This window comes from Perca flavescens, chromosome 22 (genome assembly GCF_004354835.1).
Source record: "Perca flavescens isolate YP-PL-M2 chromosome 22, PFLA_1.0, whole genome shotgun sequence".
Taxonomy (NCBI): domain Eukaryota; kingdom Metazoa; phylum Chordata; class Actinopteri; order Perciformes; family Percidae; genus Perca; species Perca flavescens.
The window spans coordinates 7,787,972-7,807,507 of record NC_041352.1 but is presented as its reverse complement, the minus strand read 5'-3'; the positions used below and the strand labels follow the sequence as shown (position 1 = coordinate 7,807,507).

General features: G+C 39.6%; 1 protein-coding gene and 1 long non-coding RNA gene across 5 annotated transcripts; one reads left to right on the top strand and one right to left on the bottom strand.

The window, feature by feature from the left end:
* Positions 1-1,891: 1,891 nt before the first annotated feature.
* LOC114549329 (agouti-signaling protein) lies at positions 1,892-11,415 on the top strand. The gene is made up of 3 exons (XM_028569589.1): positions 1,892-2,146; positions 9,695-9,771; positions 10,293-11,415. The coding sequence occupies exons 1-3, from the start codon at positions 1,921-1,923 to the stop codon at positions 10,482-10,484; spliced, it is 495 nt and encodes a 164-aa protein (XP_028425390.1). The 5' UTR covers positions 1,892-1,920; the 3' UTR covers positions 10,485-11,415.
* LOC114549331 (uncharacterized) lies at positions 3,545-7,035 on the bottom strand. Of its 4 annotated transcripts, none has more exons than XR_003691529.1 (4): positions 7,012-7,035; positions 4,351-4,527; positions 3,986-4,209; positions 3,545-3,784 (listed from the first exon to the last, which is right to left on the bottom strand). It is a non-coding gene; the product is annotated as an uncharacterized LOC114549331 (long non-coding RNA). The 4 variants fall into 4 exon arrangements; XR_003691528.1 differs by lacking the exon at positions 7,012-7,035 and adding an exon at positions 5,034-5,172; XR_003691530.1 differs by lacking the exon at positions 7,012-7,035 and having other exon boundaries at positions 4,347-4,924.
* Positions 11,416-19,536: the final 8,121 nt, after the last annotated feature.

The following is a 19,536-nucleotide window of genomic DNA, read 5'->3' as shown; positions in this document are numbered from 1 at the left end:
ACACCAAAAATGGCAATCAGAGGCAAAGGAGTAAGCGAGCAGTATAACACAGAAGTCAAAGCGTCAAAGATGAATTCCCAAAATTGTGGCAGGACCAGAACATATGGAATAGGTCAGCAGTTTCCCGTTTACATCTGTCACATTCTGGATTAAGCTCTGGATAAATTCTCGACAAGACCATGTCTTTGTTTTATTAGCATGAGATGGCTTAGGCCTACCTACATTATGGTAAAATTATTAAGGTCTAGCCTACATACCTTACTTGTTTATTCACCTGATTATTTCTGTTGACACCCCCAAGGTTTCCTATTCTCTATTTATCATGTCTATTAGTATGGATGGGGTTTGCTTGAGACAGGGGTAGCTATACCGGTTCAACCACATACAGAAACACGCAACGCTGTACCTGAAATGGAAATAAATGGATTTTCATTTTGGACTTTCATTTGTGCTTTGAAATTATACCCCTGTGTTGGCAAGATTTGAAGTCACGGCATTCAGTTTATTAAATCAAAAAGAAATTGTAATGAGAACACAGTCACAAAGAGTTGTTACACTGTTACGTTTTTTTTTTAAGTAAGAAAATGACAACATAAATGATCACCCCACAATGGATACAGTGTACTTTTACCCTCTGCCTAACTGCAATATCTCAAAAGGATAAAGAAATAATCTTAAGACAAATATTTTCAAAAATAGGAGGAACTCCAGGCTGTCCAAAAGGAGCTAAAGAGGAAACTGAGAGAGTCAAAGAACAAAAACAGGGAGAGAACATTACAAAGGACGTGTGAGCAAGCTGCATGATTGATGATTAACAATTATCTGTAAAATAACAGATGTATAGAGGAAATCTAACCATCATTTAGCAAATATGTTAAAATAGTAAAAGGGACTAATGGTAACAAAAGACTAAAATGTCAGGGGAAATGTTACAAGCTAAAATGTCAGGGGAAATGTTTTGCTATAAGCCTACTTGAGAGAAATATGGGTTGAAATATACATACTAATATATATATATATATATATATATATATATATATATATATATATACTAAGCTGGGTGATCATGCTGGGTGATCAGTTACAGCTGGCTGACTTTCTCTTAATGTTGGCAGGGGGGAGTAAGTGAGAAAGCCTTGAAAAGGGAAGTATACATGTTTTGATAAGATATGGGCTAACAGTTCCTCACAGTTATAAGGCTGCAGTGTAAAGCAAAGCCATGCTGCTGCCCTCCCCTTGGAATCTGATTAGCTTTATCAGCATGGGAGATGGATGTTGTTACATGTCCATCTTAAGCAAAACAGAGACACGGTGTCCTGTACTTTACCCAAGCGTAGGGAACAATGCAGAACATAGGGCAAATGTAATAGAACAATGTTACTAAATGAGGCTACATGGTCTAATGGGTGCATTAGATTTGATGAGAAAGGTCGCCACAGAAATGACATTGTTTTTAATTATATTTGAGCTATTCTCAGTGGGATAGCTTTTTGTGACACTTTTAAGAGTATGCATTTTTAATTTTATTACACGCCCGTTTTAATTATAATTGTAGTATACTATTGAAATTGTCTGGTTAAAAGTATGGAACTCGTTTAAATTATATAGGGCCATGGATTTAGAATTAGTACAAATAGCTACGTAATGAATACATTCTTTCATAATATTGTAGTGCAATAAAAAGTACAGTATATACTACTACTACTATACTTTCTCTCTGAAAGTAAAATAAAGTGTTGAAAAGAATTTGTCAGTGTTGAGTGTCAAATCTACAATAAAACCATGTCACTGGTGTTTACTGCTGAGAGGCGTGAAGACAGAGGGGGCGTGTACTGTGCATGTGTAAACCTGCCTCTCTAATAAGTTTAAGTCCGAGAGGAGTGAGAAGCCAGACCAAGAACAAGAAGTCAAACAAGTTGGATGTACAGGCAGCTGGCCACGCAACACACGGTTTCCCGCATAGAGATGTGCTCCATCGTGGCGTCGGAGGAGAGGCGGCTGCTTACAGTCAGGATGAAAACGGCAGTGATGTGGTTGTGCATTGTGCATTTGGCTTTGGTCAGTGCTGGACTCTTCACCCGCAACGATCTTCAAGCTGCCCACAGCAATGTGTCATCCCGCAGGGTCCGAGCCCCGCAGAGCACAGGTGAGTGCACGGGCAGCTCCGCTTTAATGGTCAGACCCTTTCTACGGGTTATACAGTATAGGCTAGTTCACTGATCACTGCTAACGTTGATTTTGTCCGATCCAACAGATAATAAAAGCTGAGATGTATGCAATCAATTATAAAGACTAACCTAGAAAAAGATAGGAAGTTTAGGAATTGATTCGACAATCCTACAGTGTATAAAGACATAAAATGAAACAATACATAATATAGAAAAAAATAGGAATAAAAGTACTGCACAACATAAAATATGAAATACTATTTAAACTTAAATGTAGTTAAAGACATTGTACCAATGTATAAGATAAGAGAACATGCAGTACTGTAAGATTAGGATAATTGCTGTGCAGCAGTTGCAATAAAAAAGGGGGGAGTGCAAGTATAGAAAGCCTAAAATAACAATAGGGTATGAATCCAAAATGTATACAATGCCAAAATCAAGTTAACAGTAGGCTATGGATCATAAAAAGATAAGGTTAACGGCAGTTATCAGTCTATATAATATATGTACAGTGTCAGATCTGAAGTATAAGTAGTGTACATGGTTAGTTCAGAATGTCCATGATGTTACACATTATGTCCCATTATGTAACGTGAGTAAGTTGTATAAGGAGTTGAGTTGTAATTTGTGTATGTGACCTGGCACAATGATTCAGTGTCCTTGTTCTAAGCTGTACTTCTGTTTAAATGAGAACAATTAGAACTTTAACTTATTGTGTGTGTGTGTGTGTGTGTGTGTGTGTGTGTGTGTGTGTGTGTGTGTGTGTGTGTGTGTGTGTGTGTGTGTGTGTGTACACATCCTTGGCCAACAAAGCTGATTCTAATTTTGATTCTGGTAACTCAACTCTTCCATACAAAAAGTTGTTAAATAGTGGCTGGTTAGCTCAGTTGGTAGAGCGGTTGCACATGTGCAGAGGTTTGTTCCTCGACGCAGAAGGTCCAGGGTTTGAGTCTGACCTGTGACGGTTTTCCTGCATGTCGTCCCCCCTCTCTGTCCCCTTTAATATCTCAGCTTTCCTATCAAATAAAGGCAGAAATGCCCAAAAATAAAAAGTTCTTAAATAATACATATGACATGTACTTATAGAAAATATATATTTTTTTTAATTCTGCCGGATGTCACTCACCTTCCACCTTTTTTGTGTTGGCATTTTAAACTCAGGTCGATTTATGAGGATTATGGTTATCTTCTCTCTTCTCTCTGCAAGGTAAATCCAGACAGCTAGCTAGATTATCTGTCCAATCTGAGTTTTCTGTTGCACGACTAAAACAACTTTTGTACGTACACATGTTCCACTAAAACAAGTTCCTTCCTGAGACTGTTTCAATCAGGAGAGACTTCCTTGCAAAAATGAACATGTTTATTGTACAGGACAAAATATGAAAATGAAATGTGCAAAGTCTCTGGAGATTAGACTCCATCGAATCCATATGTTATAAATAGGGTAGTGAACCCAAACATATCCCCCAATGGAGTCCAGACACTGGTGGTGGTGAAGAAGGTGCCCAGGAACCAATCAAGATAGCCATACAGCGGACGATCCCCGGGATTATGTGGGTGAGACGACTGGTGGTTTAGGGGAGGAGGCGGGACGCACTCTATTCCTGAAAAGACAGCTGACAACCGCAGAGGAGAGAGAAGATTTAAAACAGGATGTCATGCTGTGATTGGCTTGTGATACATGGCTGAATCTGATTGGTTTAACTAACAATGAAACAGCTGAATGTGATTGTCTGCTGACAAGTGAATGCCATGGAACAGTTGATCAATTAGGAGTGATGAAAAAAAAAATTTGAAGTCTTCCTGTAGGAACTTACGTTGAGCTTCATTTGTCAGAGGCACCGTGGCTCCGTACGGGGCTTAGCGCCGTCCAAGACGTTTGTGATTGGTTTAAAGAAATGCCAATAAACCAAAGCACGTTTTTCTCCCATCCTTGAATGTTGTGTGGACTTGCCAGATGCTCCCCACAGAGCTGTGGAGGAGAGTCTGGCAATGCGAGACTAGGCACCACATGATCTGGAAGCGGGAGGCCCTCTGCTCCCTGTAGCACAGCATATGTCAACATGGAGACACAAAAAATTCTTAAGCAAAACTGCTCTATGTATAATACTACTAAAACCTTTCCTGCTAGCTGAACACATTTTTTATCTGGTTTTAATGTCTTACTTACTTACTTACTTACTTACTACATTAATCCAACATCATCAGTGTGCAGTAAATTAGGATTTAATAATAAAGCCTGAGAAGATGCAGCAAGGCCTCCAGGCACCTCTGTCACTTTTCTTGAACTGGCCACCATGGTGCTCAGTCATTATTAGCGTGGTTCCTCCGGAGCTCTTTTAGTGTTTAGGTTAACCTCCTAAAAAAGTCCCACAAGATGGTACAACAGCTGAAATGGTCTTTTCTTTTTACAGTGATAAAAAATAGGTGCAAATTTCAGTTGACTTTTTATTCAAAATGCAGTGCACTCATGCACTTTCTAAATTGTGTGTTATGAATTAAGTTGCTGTTGCATTTTTGAGTTAAATCTCAAATATGTGACCAAGGGAACATTGCATGCCAAATAGTAGCCTGTAGTTGTACACAGAGACTCATTAGATGATGAGATGCAGCTGGCGGCTAGTAACAGGAAAGGCCAGCTCTGCCATGGGGAAGAGCCGTATATTGTAGAGAGTTTGGCCAACTCAAATCATGGGCACCATATTGGATACTATTGTCAGATGACTCTACAGTGTAACCCTATGGGGCGAATATGCTATCTTGAAATAAATCGCTTATTTTCACATAAAGAGGCATATACATGTTATTATCAACATTTGTCAATATGTAAAAGGCCCTTACGGAAATATTCCAGTGTATATTTACCTTCTATATCTTAAATGGGCCTCTAAAAAATGCCCATTGTAGTGAGTGACCACCTCGCCTAATTAGGCCACGTCCACACATACCAAAACGATCTTTTTTTTACCCGTCTTCCCTGGATTCGTTTCAAGAATAGTTGCGTCCAAACGAATCCATTTGTAAATGACTCAACACGCTACTTCATATTCCAGGCCTATAGGCGTCGCTGTTTCTGCTACAGAAATTTACCAAAAAACGGAGAAGAAGAGCATAGTCACTTCCACTCAAGGGGGTAAGCGAGCATCTGGAATGCGTAGTTCCTATGGCGCCATTTTGATGCTAACAAGCGATCACCCGCCGATAGCATTCCATTGACTGCCATTCATTTTGACGTCACTTTGACAGCGAATAACTTTACATCTGAAGCGTTTAAAGACTCTATTTGTCCATTGTTTATTTCTAAAGAAACACAACAATGTATAAAAGGCTCCATTACCTTGTACCTCACGTTATGGCTCCGTAGCAGACATTTTTGTAAAAATAGGCTAACAATTGTGTCATAACCAAGCGACTTACTGTCGCTTAGTAGAGGAATTACCGTATAGTACAGGAGAAGCTCGCAGGCAGTTTGGACTTACATTAGCTGTTTAGGTTTAATTACTGATGTTAACTAGCATTTTAGTTAGCAATAATTAGCCTGTGCCTTAGGAGTGGGCGATATGGACAAAAAATAATATCTCGATATTTTTGCCAATTTTGACGATAACGATAATTAGACAATATCTTTTAAAAATGTGTTTTTAAAAGTCTGAGTTACTTAATCACTGATGATGATAATGGGCACAATGTTGAATGAAAACAGTTCTTATTTATTTTCTTTAAAATTTAAGTATTCAAGTAAAAACAATTCAAAGACAAAATACTAATACTATACTAATACTAATTGAACTAGTGTAGGAACATTGAACTCTGAGTACACATTCAGTTGTACACCTCTGCTGTAATGTAAATTGTGCAGCATATAAGCAAGATGAAATCATAATAATAAACAAAGGGCTCTGTTCTATAACATATTGCACACAACCATGTCCTTATTGGAAGCAGTCCTGGAGCTGTGATAGGGCAGTGTCAGGCCAGGTTTTTATAGTCCTTCTACTTGGCTGTATAGTCCTTCTGACTGGGATTTATGCTGGGATCAGGAGTAGTTGGATGTGATCTGACTGGCCCAGGTGAGGGAGAGGAGCAGTTCTGTATGCTATGTTAGAGTATACATGGTCTAGCACAATCTACATGCTGGAAAAAAGTTGGGGAGTACAGACTTTAAGGACACCTTGTTAAAGTCCCCTGCTACAATATGTATTCCCTCCAGGTGATCGCGCTGCAGTTTGTTCACTATGGTTAGCAGTGAGCCAAACTTGTGCTAACGTTAGCATCGGGGGCTATGTAGACGGCAGTATGCTGTTTTCTTGGTAAATAAAATGGCCTGTATTTTACCGACAGGGCTCCAGGTCAGGTGAGCCGTGCTGGGCAACGAACCTGCGGTCGGTACTCCATTCATTATGCACAAAAATGCAGTCCTCCGCCTCTGGTCTTGCCAGAGTTATTTTCTAGCTAGCTCGGCGTGCTAGCACCGACAACAACCTGGAGCGCCTGGTCTGGCTATGTCCTCCGGGATGTTATGAGCCGCCCGGAAGGCTCTTGTAACGGCTGTGTTGTACCGTAGTCCTATATTGATAAGTTCAGTGTGGCTTTACTTGTATAAATATACACCGACAGGAGAGCTAGCAGCCGCTGCACAGTTGCGCGCCGCCATCTTTATTGACATTAGTGAATGTGTAGCGTTCCAATGCGTGTTTTGAAGTGTTTTTTTCTAAGTAATTTAAATACTCAATGTCAATTTGCACATCGTTAACACAACAATGACGATATTATCGTAAACAATATCTATCGCCCACCCCTTCTGTGCCTATTATCTGCCTGTTATCTCCTTACATATACCTACGCTCTCTGTCTCTGTAAGATTGGGAATGATTGGCACAGCTACCAGAAGACTTACAACTTTCAGACAGGTTGCTCACGTCACATTTACGTTGTCTATGTCAGTTGGAGGCTGCGCAGTAACGCTCAGCACTCACCGGAAAAGTGCTTCTAATATCCTTCACAGGTCTCCGTCCAGAGCAACGGGCTCTGTTGGTCCATTTTATATATGTCAATGCTTCCACTTCCCATCATAACATGACCAGATTATAACGTTCTCTTAATACATCCGTGGTACTATAATAACTTTCACCACTGCTCATTTTATAAAGGCCGCCGCAAGAAAATGTGTCTTTGTTTACATTGTATACTGTGCTGTTGGATTGCTTTTTATTTTGCATGATTGCAGCTCTAACATCGGCAGTCAAACAAACATCAATGATCCATTGTCTTTTTGATAATCTATACGTTTTTTTTGCAGCAGCCTTTCTACAATAAGCCGTGGTAAAAGTTACTATAATCCGTTCAAGGAGTTGATAAAACAGACAGATTAGCTAGCTAGTTGATAAATTGTCTACTTCCACTTTATAAACAGATAGCCATAGCAGCTAACGTTAATGTTCGTGTAAATGAGTGGCCAAACCGCAGGAAAATATCTGCGTCTTCCCTTCGTGTAAACGGGGCTGAAGTGAGCTGGTTTAACCATGGAGATTGGATATGCTCGCTTAGCTTCACCGTAATTGTGTGTGTCAGTGGCCATGGGTAAGAGAGGGTGTAAAAGAGGGGTGTGGCGATGACATCATTGATACGGACGTATTCACATTGTATTCGCCGTCCAAACCTCCCGAACTATGTGTAAGATCCTCCCGATCACCATTCTGTCTTTGGCCGGTCCACTCTGGATCAGCGGGGACCGGCGCAGCAGCGAGGCGAAGCACATATATCATAAAACACATTCTTACCTGTTAAATGTTATCCCTTGCTGTTTGTTTCTTTCATTTCCTCTATCGAACATCAATAAGCAGCACAAAAGTCTGGCATCTTTAGCGTTGATCTGAATGCGGGAAAACTTCAGACCCCTGTTCCAAGATGGCGGCGGTTTTGACGCATGCTTAGAACCTCAAGGCGACATCTAGTGTATATATCTATGGTCCAAACGGACCATTTGATTTTTTGACCCTGAGACTAGGTTTCAAAAAAGTGTGTTTTCAGGCAGTGCGTTTACAGGATTCATTTGGACGGTCAGCCCAAACGATGCAAAATGTGAAAAAAAAAAGTTTCCGTTTGGATGGTCCCTTAGTCTCTGACCAGCGTTTACCTTTCTTTTTCTCTTCAGTCTCCCGAGTCCTGACTAGCAACTGAATTCTTAACAAAGTTACTCACAGTCTTTTGACAAAATACACAATAAGACAATGATAATGTGACCGACAGCATTAGGGTAAAAAGTGTGTTTTGGTCATTCAATTCCCTAGTTGTCCATACTCTCTCTAATATACAGCTCTGCCGTGGGGATTTCACTGAGGACCTCTGGTGGACAGAGAAGAAAGTGACAGAAAACTGGAGAGGTGTTGAAATTGTTTAGGTTTTCTTGTGTTGTGATTACAGAATTATTACTTTACATCTTGACATAGCAGGATTTGTTTTTTCTAGTGATTAGGAGATAATTACAATATATTATGATGAAGCTACAGTTTTTGCCTCTCATGTGTCAGTGGTGTTAAGTTGCTAAGTACATTTACTCAAAACAATTTTGAGGTACTTGTATTTCCATTTTCTTTCAAAAAGAAAAAGTGTACTTTTTACTCCACTGCATTTATTTGAAAACTAAAGTTACTAGTTACTTCGCAAATTATAGGCCCTGCACCCCCCCGACAGGTACAGGTACTAAGACAACAAAATGCATCAAACTAGAAGTGCAAAAAAGCAGTAAAGTGCATAACAAATACCAAATTTATAAACAGTTATATATATATATATATAGGTATAAAAGGTATTCAGGGCCTTTAAGATTTTGCTTACAAATTATATGATACCTTTATTAAATATGATATACTTATTAAACTACCAGACAGTATAAAAAGTAGTTAGTTAGTTAGTTAGCTGCTCCTGACCAGCTACAACATTAAAATGCTGCTTGTACTTAGCATTAAATATATTTATTATGTGATGTATAATAATATAACACTGAAAGGGTTCATGCTGCATAATGAATACTTTTACCTTTGATACTCAGGAGTTTTCAAAGATTGCCAGTTAATTGGCCGGGTTGGCTCGGTGGGTAGAGCAGGCGCACACATACTGGGAGGTTTAGGCCTCGACACAGAGGTCCAGTGTTCAAATCTGGTCTGTGACGATTTCCTGCATGTCTTCCGCCTTTCTCACCTAGCTGTCCTGTCAAATAAAGGCAGAAAAGCCCAAAAAATAATCTTAAAAAAAAGATTGCCAATTAGTTATTTAAAAAAAAACTTGCTGCTTAGCTTTGTGACTCAAATGTACAGTAATGGTAATGCATGAGAGGCGGACACTGGGAGTAATGATGACCTTGAGATTGGTAACAAGGCAATCTCTGGCAAAGATGTTCTGCAGCAATATCATTCAATCAATCAATTTATTTGTCACGTGAAATCATATAAAATACAAATCCAGTAAAAAGTAATCCTGTCAGTTCCCATTATTTCCTTAACACATTCTTGATGTTGTTTCAACAGAGTCTTTATACAGAGGCAGACAGAGACCACTGTTTGCGAGAAGAGGACAGTATGAACGACAAAGGATTCATGTGCCGGTAAGATCTGTGTGGCTTATATTCCAGTCACATTGAGCATAGAGGTTTCGAGTCAACAGGAAGCATTTTTTATATACATATTTATTTATATATTTTAAATACATTATTTGATTATCTTTTAGGCTCTACAATCTTGATTTTGTGCTTTCTATACAATTCACGTTGGTCTTTATGATCTTAATTGAGAATTAATTGGACAAAAAAGTCAAAAGGTTCAGCTACAGTTTGCACAAAGCCACACATCTGATACATCACGACTTAGAATAGTCTTCATTCTTGGTGCTCTGAGACATAGTTGTTTTTGTGCACAAAGAAAACAAAATGGCTTCACAATAACTAGTGCGCCTCTAAATAAATTTGTTGTTATTTCAGCTCTGAGCCATTTAGCCGTTTTCAGCTTTCAATGAACAAAACCAACCCTTTTTAGACATCAAAAGAAGAAGGTGATATAGGCAATATTACTTGATTTTGATGCTGCCACATTCACTTGCCTCCCTCCTTCTGTTCTCTCCACCTTCCAGAAGGACAAAGTGGCCCCTGTTCCTCTAAATGACATCCCCCCTCCTCCTAAAGTGACACCCAAACCTATGAAGCCAAATTGCTCTTCGCTTACACAAAGCTGTTTGCCCCAGTCTGGCTGCTGTGACCCATTCGCCACATGCCACTGCCGCTTCTTCAATGCAGTCTGCGTCTGCCGAAGGATAAAATCGTAATACGAGGAGAGAACACAAAGAGCAACGATACACCAAAACTGAGACCCAAAAATAAACTCAAGCACACACTACTACAGGCCTTATGAACAGAGACCAAATCACCCAGACTGCCACAATTGTGTTATAGCAGTTTAATCAACCAGCTCAACACTCAGTCTGATGTATCATATGGATGGGACAATGGGCATCGAAGTCAGCCTCTTAAGACAGTAAATGCACATTTGAAGGAGTTTAAAAAACGTTGATACCTCTTCTGACAGGCAGCTGTTTGGAAAAACTATCCACCCTATACAGTACTTAAGCTAAAATGTATTACTTTGTTGTTCGATTCCTTTGAACAATGCTTACTGTATATTATCAGTATTATTATTTTTGTGGTTCTCATTTTGGATGTTGCTGACATTGTTATGGTAAGAAATTAAAAAACCACAGCAAGTACTGTATATAGCTATATATAATATATATTTCTTTGTTTTTTGTTGTGTTTTTTTTTTTTAAATGATTATGTCAGATATTGACTCACTAATTGTCACTGTGCGTTCTCATGTTATTGCTCTCCTGCAAAGGAATTCATGTCACATGACCTCAGTTGATGGCCTCTACCTGCAGTCTTTAGTGTGTCATCTATGGGTATAGTAATGTATGTTTGACACACAATCACTGCAGTGATTAGCAAGTGCTAAGTTATGAACACAGGTACAACCCCCGAAGTAAAATAAAAAAAAAGACAACAGTACATGACAGCAAGGTTGAACTGCAATAGCTCAAAGGTAAATAATAATAGCAGCTGCAAATAAGCAGTTCAGCATCACTGTAATGAAATGATCTTACTCAGTCTATGTGACTTTGTGTAAACACGCATAAGCATTTCTTTGTTCAGTAACAGCCCAGTGTGTTGTGTAAGACTGAAAACATTAAATATTTAGTTTGACATTTTTCAAAAATACGCTTATTCACCCACGTGCAGAGAGTTACGTAGATGAGAAGTTGATACCACTCTCATGGTTGTACAGTAAATATGAAGCTAATGCCAGCAGCCAGTTATCTTTGCTTAGCTTAGCACAAATACTGGATATAGATTGTCTGGCTCAATCCAAAGGTGATACAATTTACATTACAGCACCAATGAAGCTCACTAATTAACATCATATATCATGATACGTCTTCAACGTTTGCTTAATCCATATCAAAACCAAAGTGTAAAACTGATGGTTTAACCTGCTGCTAAAGGCCAGACTATTCCTTGGCCGACGTTAAATTATGAATCCTATTATGGCAGAGGCAAGACCTGCCCTACTCTCGGAGAAAATTAAATATTACAATATTTTTGACCAAATACCTCGATATCGATACTATCTATTGGTGCTTTCACAAAATACTAACACAATGAGATTTTTGATAAATAATTATCAGTAATATGGATATAATAAATAAGTGAGCAAAGGCAAATAATAGCCTGGTAAGTTCAGAAAATGACATCACTTTACTGTACTGCAGCCTTTAAAACCAGGAAAAGAGAACACTCATGCCATATTACGATATTACAATATCCAAAATCTAAGACGATATCTAGTCTCATATCACGATATCGATATAATATCGATATATTACCTAGCCCTAACTCTGCCTCTGATTGGCTAGTACTTGTTGCATTCATTGGTTGGGCTGCTTAAGTTAGGCATGAGAAGTAAGACTGGTTAAGATTAAGGATATCATGGTAAGCCAATCAGAGAAAGAGTAGGGTTGCCTGGCAACCTCTTGGTGACAACAAAAAGGGAGGTTTCGGCGCCTGGCCAAGAAAGTCCAGCACATAGCCCTCTGTAAAACCACAGAAGTAAAGGTTGCAAAAATCATGCAGTTTCTCATCCATAACACTTAATATCCAAACAAAGACCTTGTGATATGGCTACAGATTTTGTGACATTTAGCCTACATTTTCAGAATTAAAGAATCCGTTAGCCATACAAACACAATTGTTGTATTTATTTAATATATATATGAATGGATTAGTTCCTACCACGCCTGTATGCCCTCTCCATTTCCATTATAATCAATCAGAATAATTTTGGCAGAGAGAATTTGAGTACAATTTTGTTATAGCAGCATATTTGACATGTAATCAGGACTTATTTTCTTATTGCAAACCTATTATAGTTCAAAGTAACACTTAGAATTAGCCTTCTCAGTAGCATTGATGTGATATATAGATATGCCTGATCAGTGATCCCCCTTCATGGTAAGCTTTTAATGTTACAATTTTAAAAGATTTCTGGTGATTCTAGCATTGTCTTTACTTGAGCATGTATGTTTGTGAATGTGCTTTTAACTTTTCCTGCCAAATACTACAAATAAATACATGTTGCACACGCATGCTGCTGGCACTATGGCAACATATATCTGGCTAATTGCAAACATTCCACTCTGTATACTGTATACTTTGTATACTTTACCATTAGGTAAAGTATTTTATGTGTAAGTTAACAGGATACATTAAAAATGACATGTTTTTATAGTTTGAGTCCTGCAACAGTGTGTGTGTGTGTGTGTGTGTGTGTGTGTGTGTGTGTGTGTGTGTGTGTGTGTGTGTGTGTGTGTGTGTGTGTGTGTTTTCCTGTACGTAATGACTTGATGACCTCACAAATAAATAAACCCTTTGATCCAAGTCAATTGTTTCTCTGTAACTGCTCAAATAATGAATATTTGTGAAAAGTATTAAATACCACCCGTTGTGTGTTAAGAAACAAATATCTTTGCTGTCATGGTGACAGCCGTTTTCCTTTGTTCTCTGTCTGTAATTAAAGGTCCCATGGCATGAAAAGTTCACTTTATGAGTTTTTTTTAACATTAATATGTATTCGCCCAGCCTACCTATGGTCCCCCACTGGCCAGAAATGGCAATAGGTATAAAATGAGCCCTGGGTATCCTGTCTTTGAGAAAATGAAAGCTCAGATGGGCCAATCTGGATTCTTCCCTTTATGACATCATAAGGGGAAAGGTTACCTCCCCTTTCTCTGCTTTGCCCGCCCAGAGAATTTGGCCCACCCATGAGAAAGAGAGAGACATCATTTCGGGGAAGAGACTTCAGATACAGTATTAGGGGACCACTAAGGCCTATATAAAAGCATCCAAAAAGCAGCATGTCATAGGACCTTTAATGTTCCAGATAGTGTTAATTTTATCACCTATTTTTTATTTAGTCTTAGTCTTGTGCCAAATGTCCTTGTTAGTTTTAGTCATATTTAGTCATTCACATATCTTTTTTTGTTAGTCAAGTTTTAGTTGACTAAAAGTCTCATCAGCTGCTAGATAACGGTAGGCTAACGTTACCTGCTGTTGAGTGTAGTGTTAACTAGCAACAGTAGGCTAACTTTACCTGCTGCCAAGTATAGTATTAACTAGCGTCCCGTGCGCGATATTACAAATCCCAATATGGCCACGCCAAGACCCGCCCTTCAATAGCGTTCACACACTACTATTGGCCAGGCGTCCATGCTTACATGTACAGGTCCTATCCCCTGACCAATCCCCTAACCTTAACCTTAACCACTCGAGGTGAAATGCCTAACCCCAACCAATCGAGCTGCTTCGTAGGGCGGGTCTTGGCGTGGCCATAGTGGGATTCGTAATTTTGCGTCCCGTGCAGCGATGTTTCGGTTGCCTCTTACGTCTGTTTAGGAGCATCAGAGAGAAGAGCAGGCATTTAAGTGGCACCGAAATCCGCGTTGCTATTCGGTCCGGTAGATAACAGTCATTAAGGCACCGGTAAGTGCCGTATTAGCACCGGGTCTCGGTACTCAACCCTAGTAACAGCTGAATATTCTATCTCATGATGGAAAAGTAGAGATGATTGTAGACGAAAATGAAGAGAGATTTTATCTTAGTTTTTATTTTATGCAAAACATTTTAGTCTCGTCTTTTTTCGTCAACAATAATGCAATGTTAATTTAGTCTTATTCACGTTTTTGGACATTGGCGCAGTCTTAGTCATGGAAAAAAGGTCGTTGACAAACATATTTAGTCTCGTCTCGTCTGACGAAATTAACACTAGTTCCAGACAACTCAGAACTCAAAAATTTCCGACCTCCTTATAGAAAAAGTAGGAAAAATGGAATGCCACTCAAAATTGGACATCATATTTGTAAACTAGAGGCATATCCATCTAACCCGACTTCATGAAGTAGCGTTTGACATCGCACAACAATGGCAGCACCCATGGATGCCATGGAAGGGCATGTTGGAAATGTTAAACGATCAACTAAAAGGCAAAATTAAGTAGGCTATGTTTGCTTGTTGTATTTAAAGGAACACGCCGACTTATTGGGAATTTAGCTTATTCACCGTAACCCCCAGAGTTAAACAAGTCGATACATACCCTTCTCATCTCCGTGCGTGCTGTAATGCTGTCTGACGGCTCCAGTGGCATCAGGCCAGCACAGAACATGCAGGTGAATGGTTCCAGCAATCCTACTGCTCCGAATAAGTGACAAAATAAAGCCAACATGTTCCTATTTACATGTTGTGATTTATAGAGTCACAGCGTGTACAAAAAACAACATAACATGAGACACAGCCGTCTTCTAACTGTAAACAAACCGGGAACTGTATTCTCAGGCGGAAGAATATAGTACTTGGGCGGAGCTCATAGCAAGCCTGTCTGAGAATATAGTTCCCGGTTTGTTTACTGTTAGAATACGGCTGTGTCTCATGTTACGTTGTTTTTTGTACACGCTGTGACTATACAAATCACAACATGTAAATAGGAACATGTTGGTGTTATTTTGTCACTTTTGTCACAATTGGGAGCAGTAGGCTAGTTGGAACCAGTTACCTGCAGGATCTGTGCTAGGCTAACCTAATGCTGTAACCGTCAGGCAGCGTTATAGCACGCACGGAGATGAGAAGGGTATGTATCGACTTGTCTTACTCTGGGGGTTACGGTGAATAAGCTAAATTCCCAATAAGTCGGCGTGTTCCTTTAAAGGTCCAGTGTGTAACGTGTTTAGTTGTTCATTATCAAAATCTGTGTTCCCCGTTCACAAACTTGTCCTTTTTCATGAATATTTACCACCACCATCAATTCCAAGTATTCCTTTTGGCTTGAAATTTGCATTCGCATGACCTGGGGTAGACTCTCCATATCAAGGGGGTAAGCTTTGCTTCAGAACGTGAACCTACGATGGCGCCATTTTGTTGCTACAAAGCGATCACCTCTTGATAGCATTCCACTGACCGCCATTTTTTTTTTACGTCACTTGACTGTGAATAACTTTTTATCTGAAGCGTTTAAAGACTCTATTTGTCCGTTGTTTATTTCTATTTCTATTTCTATATGTCAATGCTCCATATTCATGCGCCATCTTGAAATACTTTAGCCGGTAAGGGACATACAGGACGTACTGCTCCGCCTTTTGCGTTTTCGCTGTCACATGATAAACTCACAGGTGCTGCTAATGCTGCTAATGGGTATCGTAGCTTCTCGGCCCCGGCAAGTTTGAAGAAGGAAACACGGAGTACCACACGTATTCAAAATCCAAATTTCAGGAACAGGAGACTTCTTCTTCACCCAGAAAAAGCTTTTTGAAGCGTGAAGGCTACCGTAGCTGTAATACGTACTTTGAACTGCGTGGTGCGAGAGAGTTGATTGCAATATATGATCTCAACGCCAGATGGGAGAAATTCCTACACATTGGACCTGAAAGTAAAATAATATTTATAAATATTTAGACACGTTTCCAAGTATAAAAGTGCCGTAAAATAAAAAGCATATGGTGTCTGTTTCCTTATGCTCATTTTCCCTCCTCTGATTCATTTATATTTATGGTTTATATAATGCAAGGAGGCTGCACTGCTGAGAGTTCAATTGTGTGTAACGTTTGCCAAAGAAACATCAGTTTGTCACGGTTAGCCCTGTTTTTCATTTACTTTTGGCGCCGTTCTGGGGACGAATACAGTTCTACTTGACTTGACTTGACTTGACTTGACTTGACTTATCTTGACTTGGCTATTAAAATCTAGCACATGCCACCCAATTCATCACATCTGTGTATTTATCTGGACAAACTAAGGACAGTTTGTTATGTCAATACAATGTTGTCAGGGTGTTTCAGTTTCATCCACAGCTGAACCCCAGGCCCTGTTCCCTTGCTTGCTGATGAACTGGTGGACTAACTTCCTGTACGTCACAAATGTTGTCACTAGGGCCCTCACTGAAGGGAAGAAACCATGGGAAGGCAATGTGGTTCCAAATGCAGCCAGACTGTTTATGTTTATGTATCATATGCTCACTGCAGGTAACTTCCCCTTTAGGATCAGGGAGTTTAAACCTGCACCCATCTCAACGTCGTGTCATTCATTGAAATGGAAAAATACATAAAGAAACATGTGCATTGTGGCCAGTTGGCTCAGTTGGTAGAGCAGGCGCACGTACTGTATGGTATGTACTGTGGCGGTTTTCCTGCGTGTCTTCCTCTACTCTCTCTCCCCTCTCATGTCTGAGCTGTCCTGTCATTAAAGGCAGAAATGCCCATAAAAAGAAAAAAAGAAAAAAAAGCAGACAGATTAAGTAAGAATGCAGGCATAATAACTGCCAAAGGCAAGAGAAGCAGGAAGCAATGTATGCCCTGCATGAAACTCCTCACAACCATGTCTGTAGATTATCTTGAGTAATCTGGTCATTATTTCTGTAAAGAGACATTGCTGTTGAGTTTTTCAAATGTCATTTTTGGCTCTTGAGCTCCACAAGCTGAGTGCCATCTAGTTCCATTATATATATATTGGAGAAGGCAGACAATGCTACGGCCAATATCTCCAACACTGGGAAACTTACACCAAAAATATCTCAATTGATGTGGCCGGGTTAGCTCATTTGGTAGAGCAAGTACACGTATGTAGAGGTGTATGCCTCGATGCAGAAGGTCCACGGTTTGAGCCCGACTTGACGATTTCCTGTATGTCATCCTCCTCTCTCTCCCCTTTCATATCTAGCTGTTATTTCCATTAAAGGCTGAAATGCCCCAAAATGTTAAAAAAAAAAAAACATCTTGATTGATATACAGCACTACAGGTAAAAGGAAAAATATCTATTTTTGGTTTTGGGGTGAACTGTCCCTTTAAAGGTTAAAGGTCCAATGTGTATGAATTTCTCCCATCTAGCATTGAGATCATATATCACAATCAACTCTCTCGTGCTCACAGTTACGGTAGCCTTTATGCTTCAAAAAGCCGGTCTCTTGCTCTTTTCAATATCCTTTTTCTTTTTCTGGGCGAAGAAGAAGTAGCAAAGAAATTTGGATTTTGAATATGGTGGTTTCCTTCTTCAAACTTGCCGGGGCCGTGAAGCTACGATACCCATTAGCAGCATTAGCAGCACCTGTGAGTTTATCATGTGACAGCGAAAACATGAAAGGCGGAGCAGTATGTCCTGTATGTCCCTTACCGGCTAACGTATTTCAAGATGGCGCATGAATATGGAGTGTCTACCCCAGGTCATGCAAATGCAAATGTAAAATTTCAAGCAAAAAGGAATACTTGGAATTGATGATGGTGGTAAATATTCATGAAGAAGGACAAGTTTGAGAACGGGCAACACAGATTTTGATAATGAACAACTAAACACATTACACACTGGACCGTTAAGGCATCAGAGCACACATTCAAAGCTTGGCCTGATGGTAGTGCTAGAATAAAGGTGATGATAGATCAAGTTACTGATGAGCAAATCATGCCAATGTGGCTATTGGTGTTTGGGATATGCTGGTCACAGAAGAAGAAGAATGGAGAACAGAAGAGTGGAGGTGATAACCCCTTTGTGGAAGTAATTAGGCCAAGATCAACATCATATGTAAAAGGTATGAAATACTAGATAGTACAAGTGAATGTGCAATTTTCTTCAATAGCATAGATAGACTGTGTCAAATGGGAAATGCTTTATCTCGTTTTAATGGAATTGAATAGTGAAGTCAAACACAGCCCATGGGAGAGGGCTGGGAAACATTTCGAGAACATCTAGTCTTCTAATTTTTTTTTTCCAATGCTTGGCAAGGAACGTGTATTCTGAGAGGTCCCCTGCAACATACTCAAATACTGCACCACTGATTTGAAACAGATGCATACGCTGACTTACCTTTGAGGTATATTTTGTATAGGTAGACTTTGTAGCCTGCTGAGGTAAATAAAGTGTTTTCTGAAAGAGTCACTCTCTGTCGTGAAGAGTAGGCTTCTAGATACAGTTTTTTTCCAACTGCTTACACACAAAATCTTTTCATGTCACACAATTTTTGAAACCTCTCACTCAAAGTGCAAAACTACACACCAAATCTCTAAAACAATAAGCTATTTCTATCAGGTACTACACACATAACCTTTTTACTGTACATGTCATTTTACTGTATAGCAGACCTACAGTATATTGATCTACACAATGTGATTTTTTGCTGTATTACAGAGAGTTTTGCAACACACGATTGCTTACAGTTTTTTTCAATTGCTTACACACTAAAATTAAAACTTTCCCACAATTAGCAAAACCTTACACTCAAGGAGCAAAACACCGGCCTAGATTTGCACAACTGTAAGCACATTGTCAGCTTCACATTTTTTGCAAAACATTACACACGGTGATTTGCAAAACACTAAACACACTTGTATGCATTTGACACAGAAATGTATCATGATGTCATTTCCTTGCAATTTCAAAGCAAAGGCTTTCAAATGAACACACCCATGAACCAATTGGTTAAACACAGCCACCAGGTGTACACACACACACACACACACACACACACACACACACACACACACTGGTACTTACAGTAATTGTAGACACACCAATCAGGTTTAAGCACTACAAAAAGGCAACAGGTAAGTTCACCTGTCATCAACAAAAATGGACGGTGTCAGAGGAAGAGGGAGAGTGCGGATGAGAGGGGGAATCCGGAGAGAACAAGGTGGAGGAAGAGGCCAAGGTAGAGGGAGAGGGAGAGGGAGAGGGAGAGGGAGACCGAGACCGAGACCGAGACCGAGACCGAGACCGAGACCGAGACCTGGAGGATG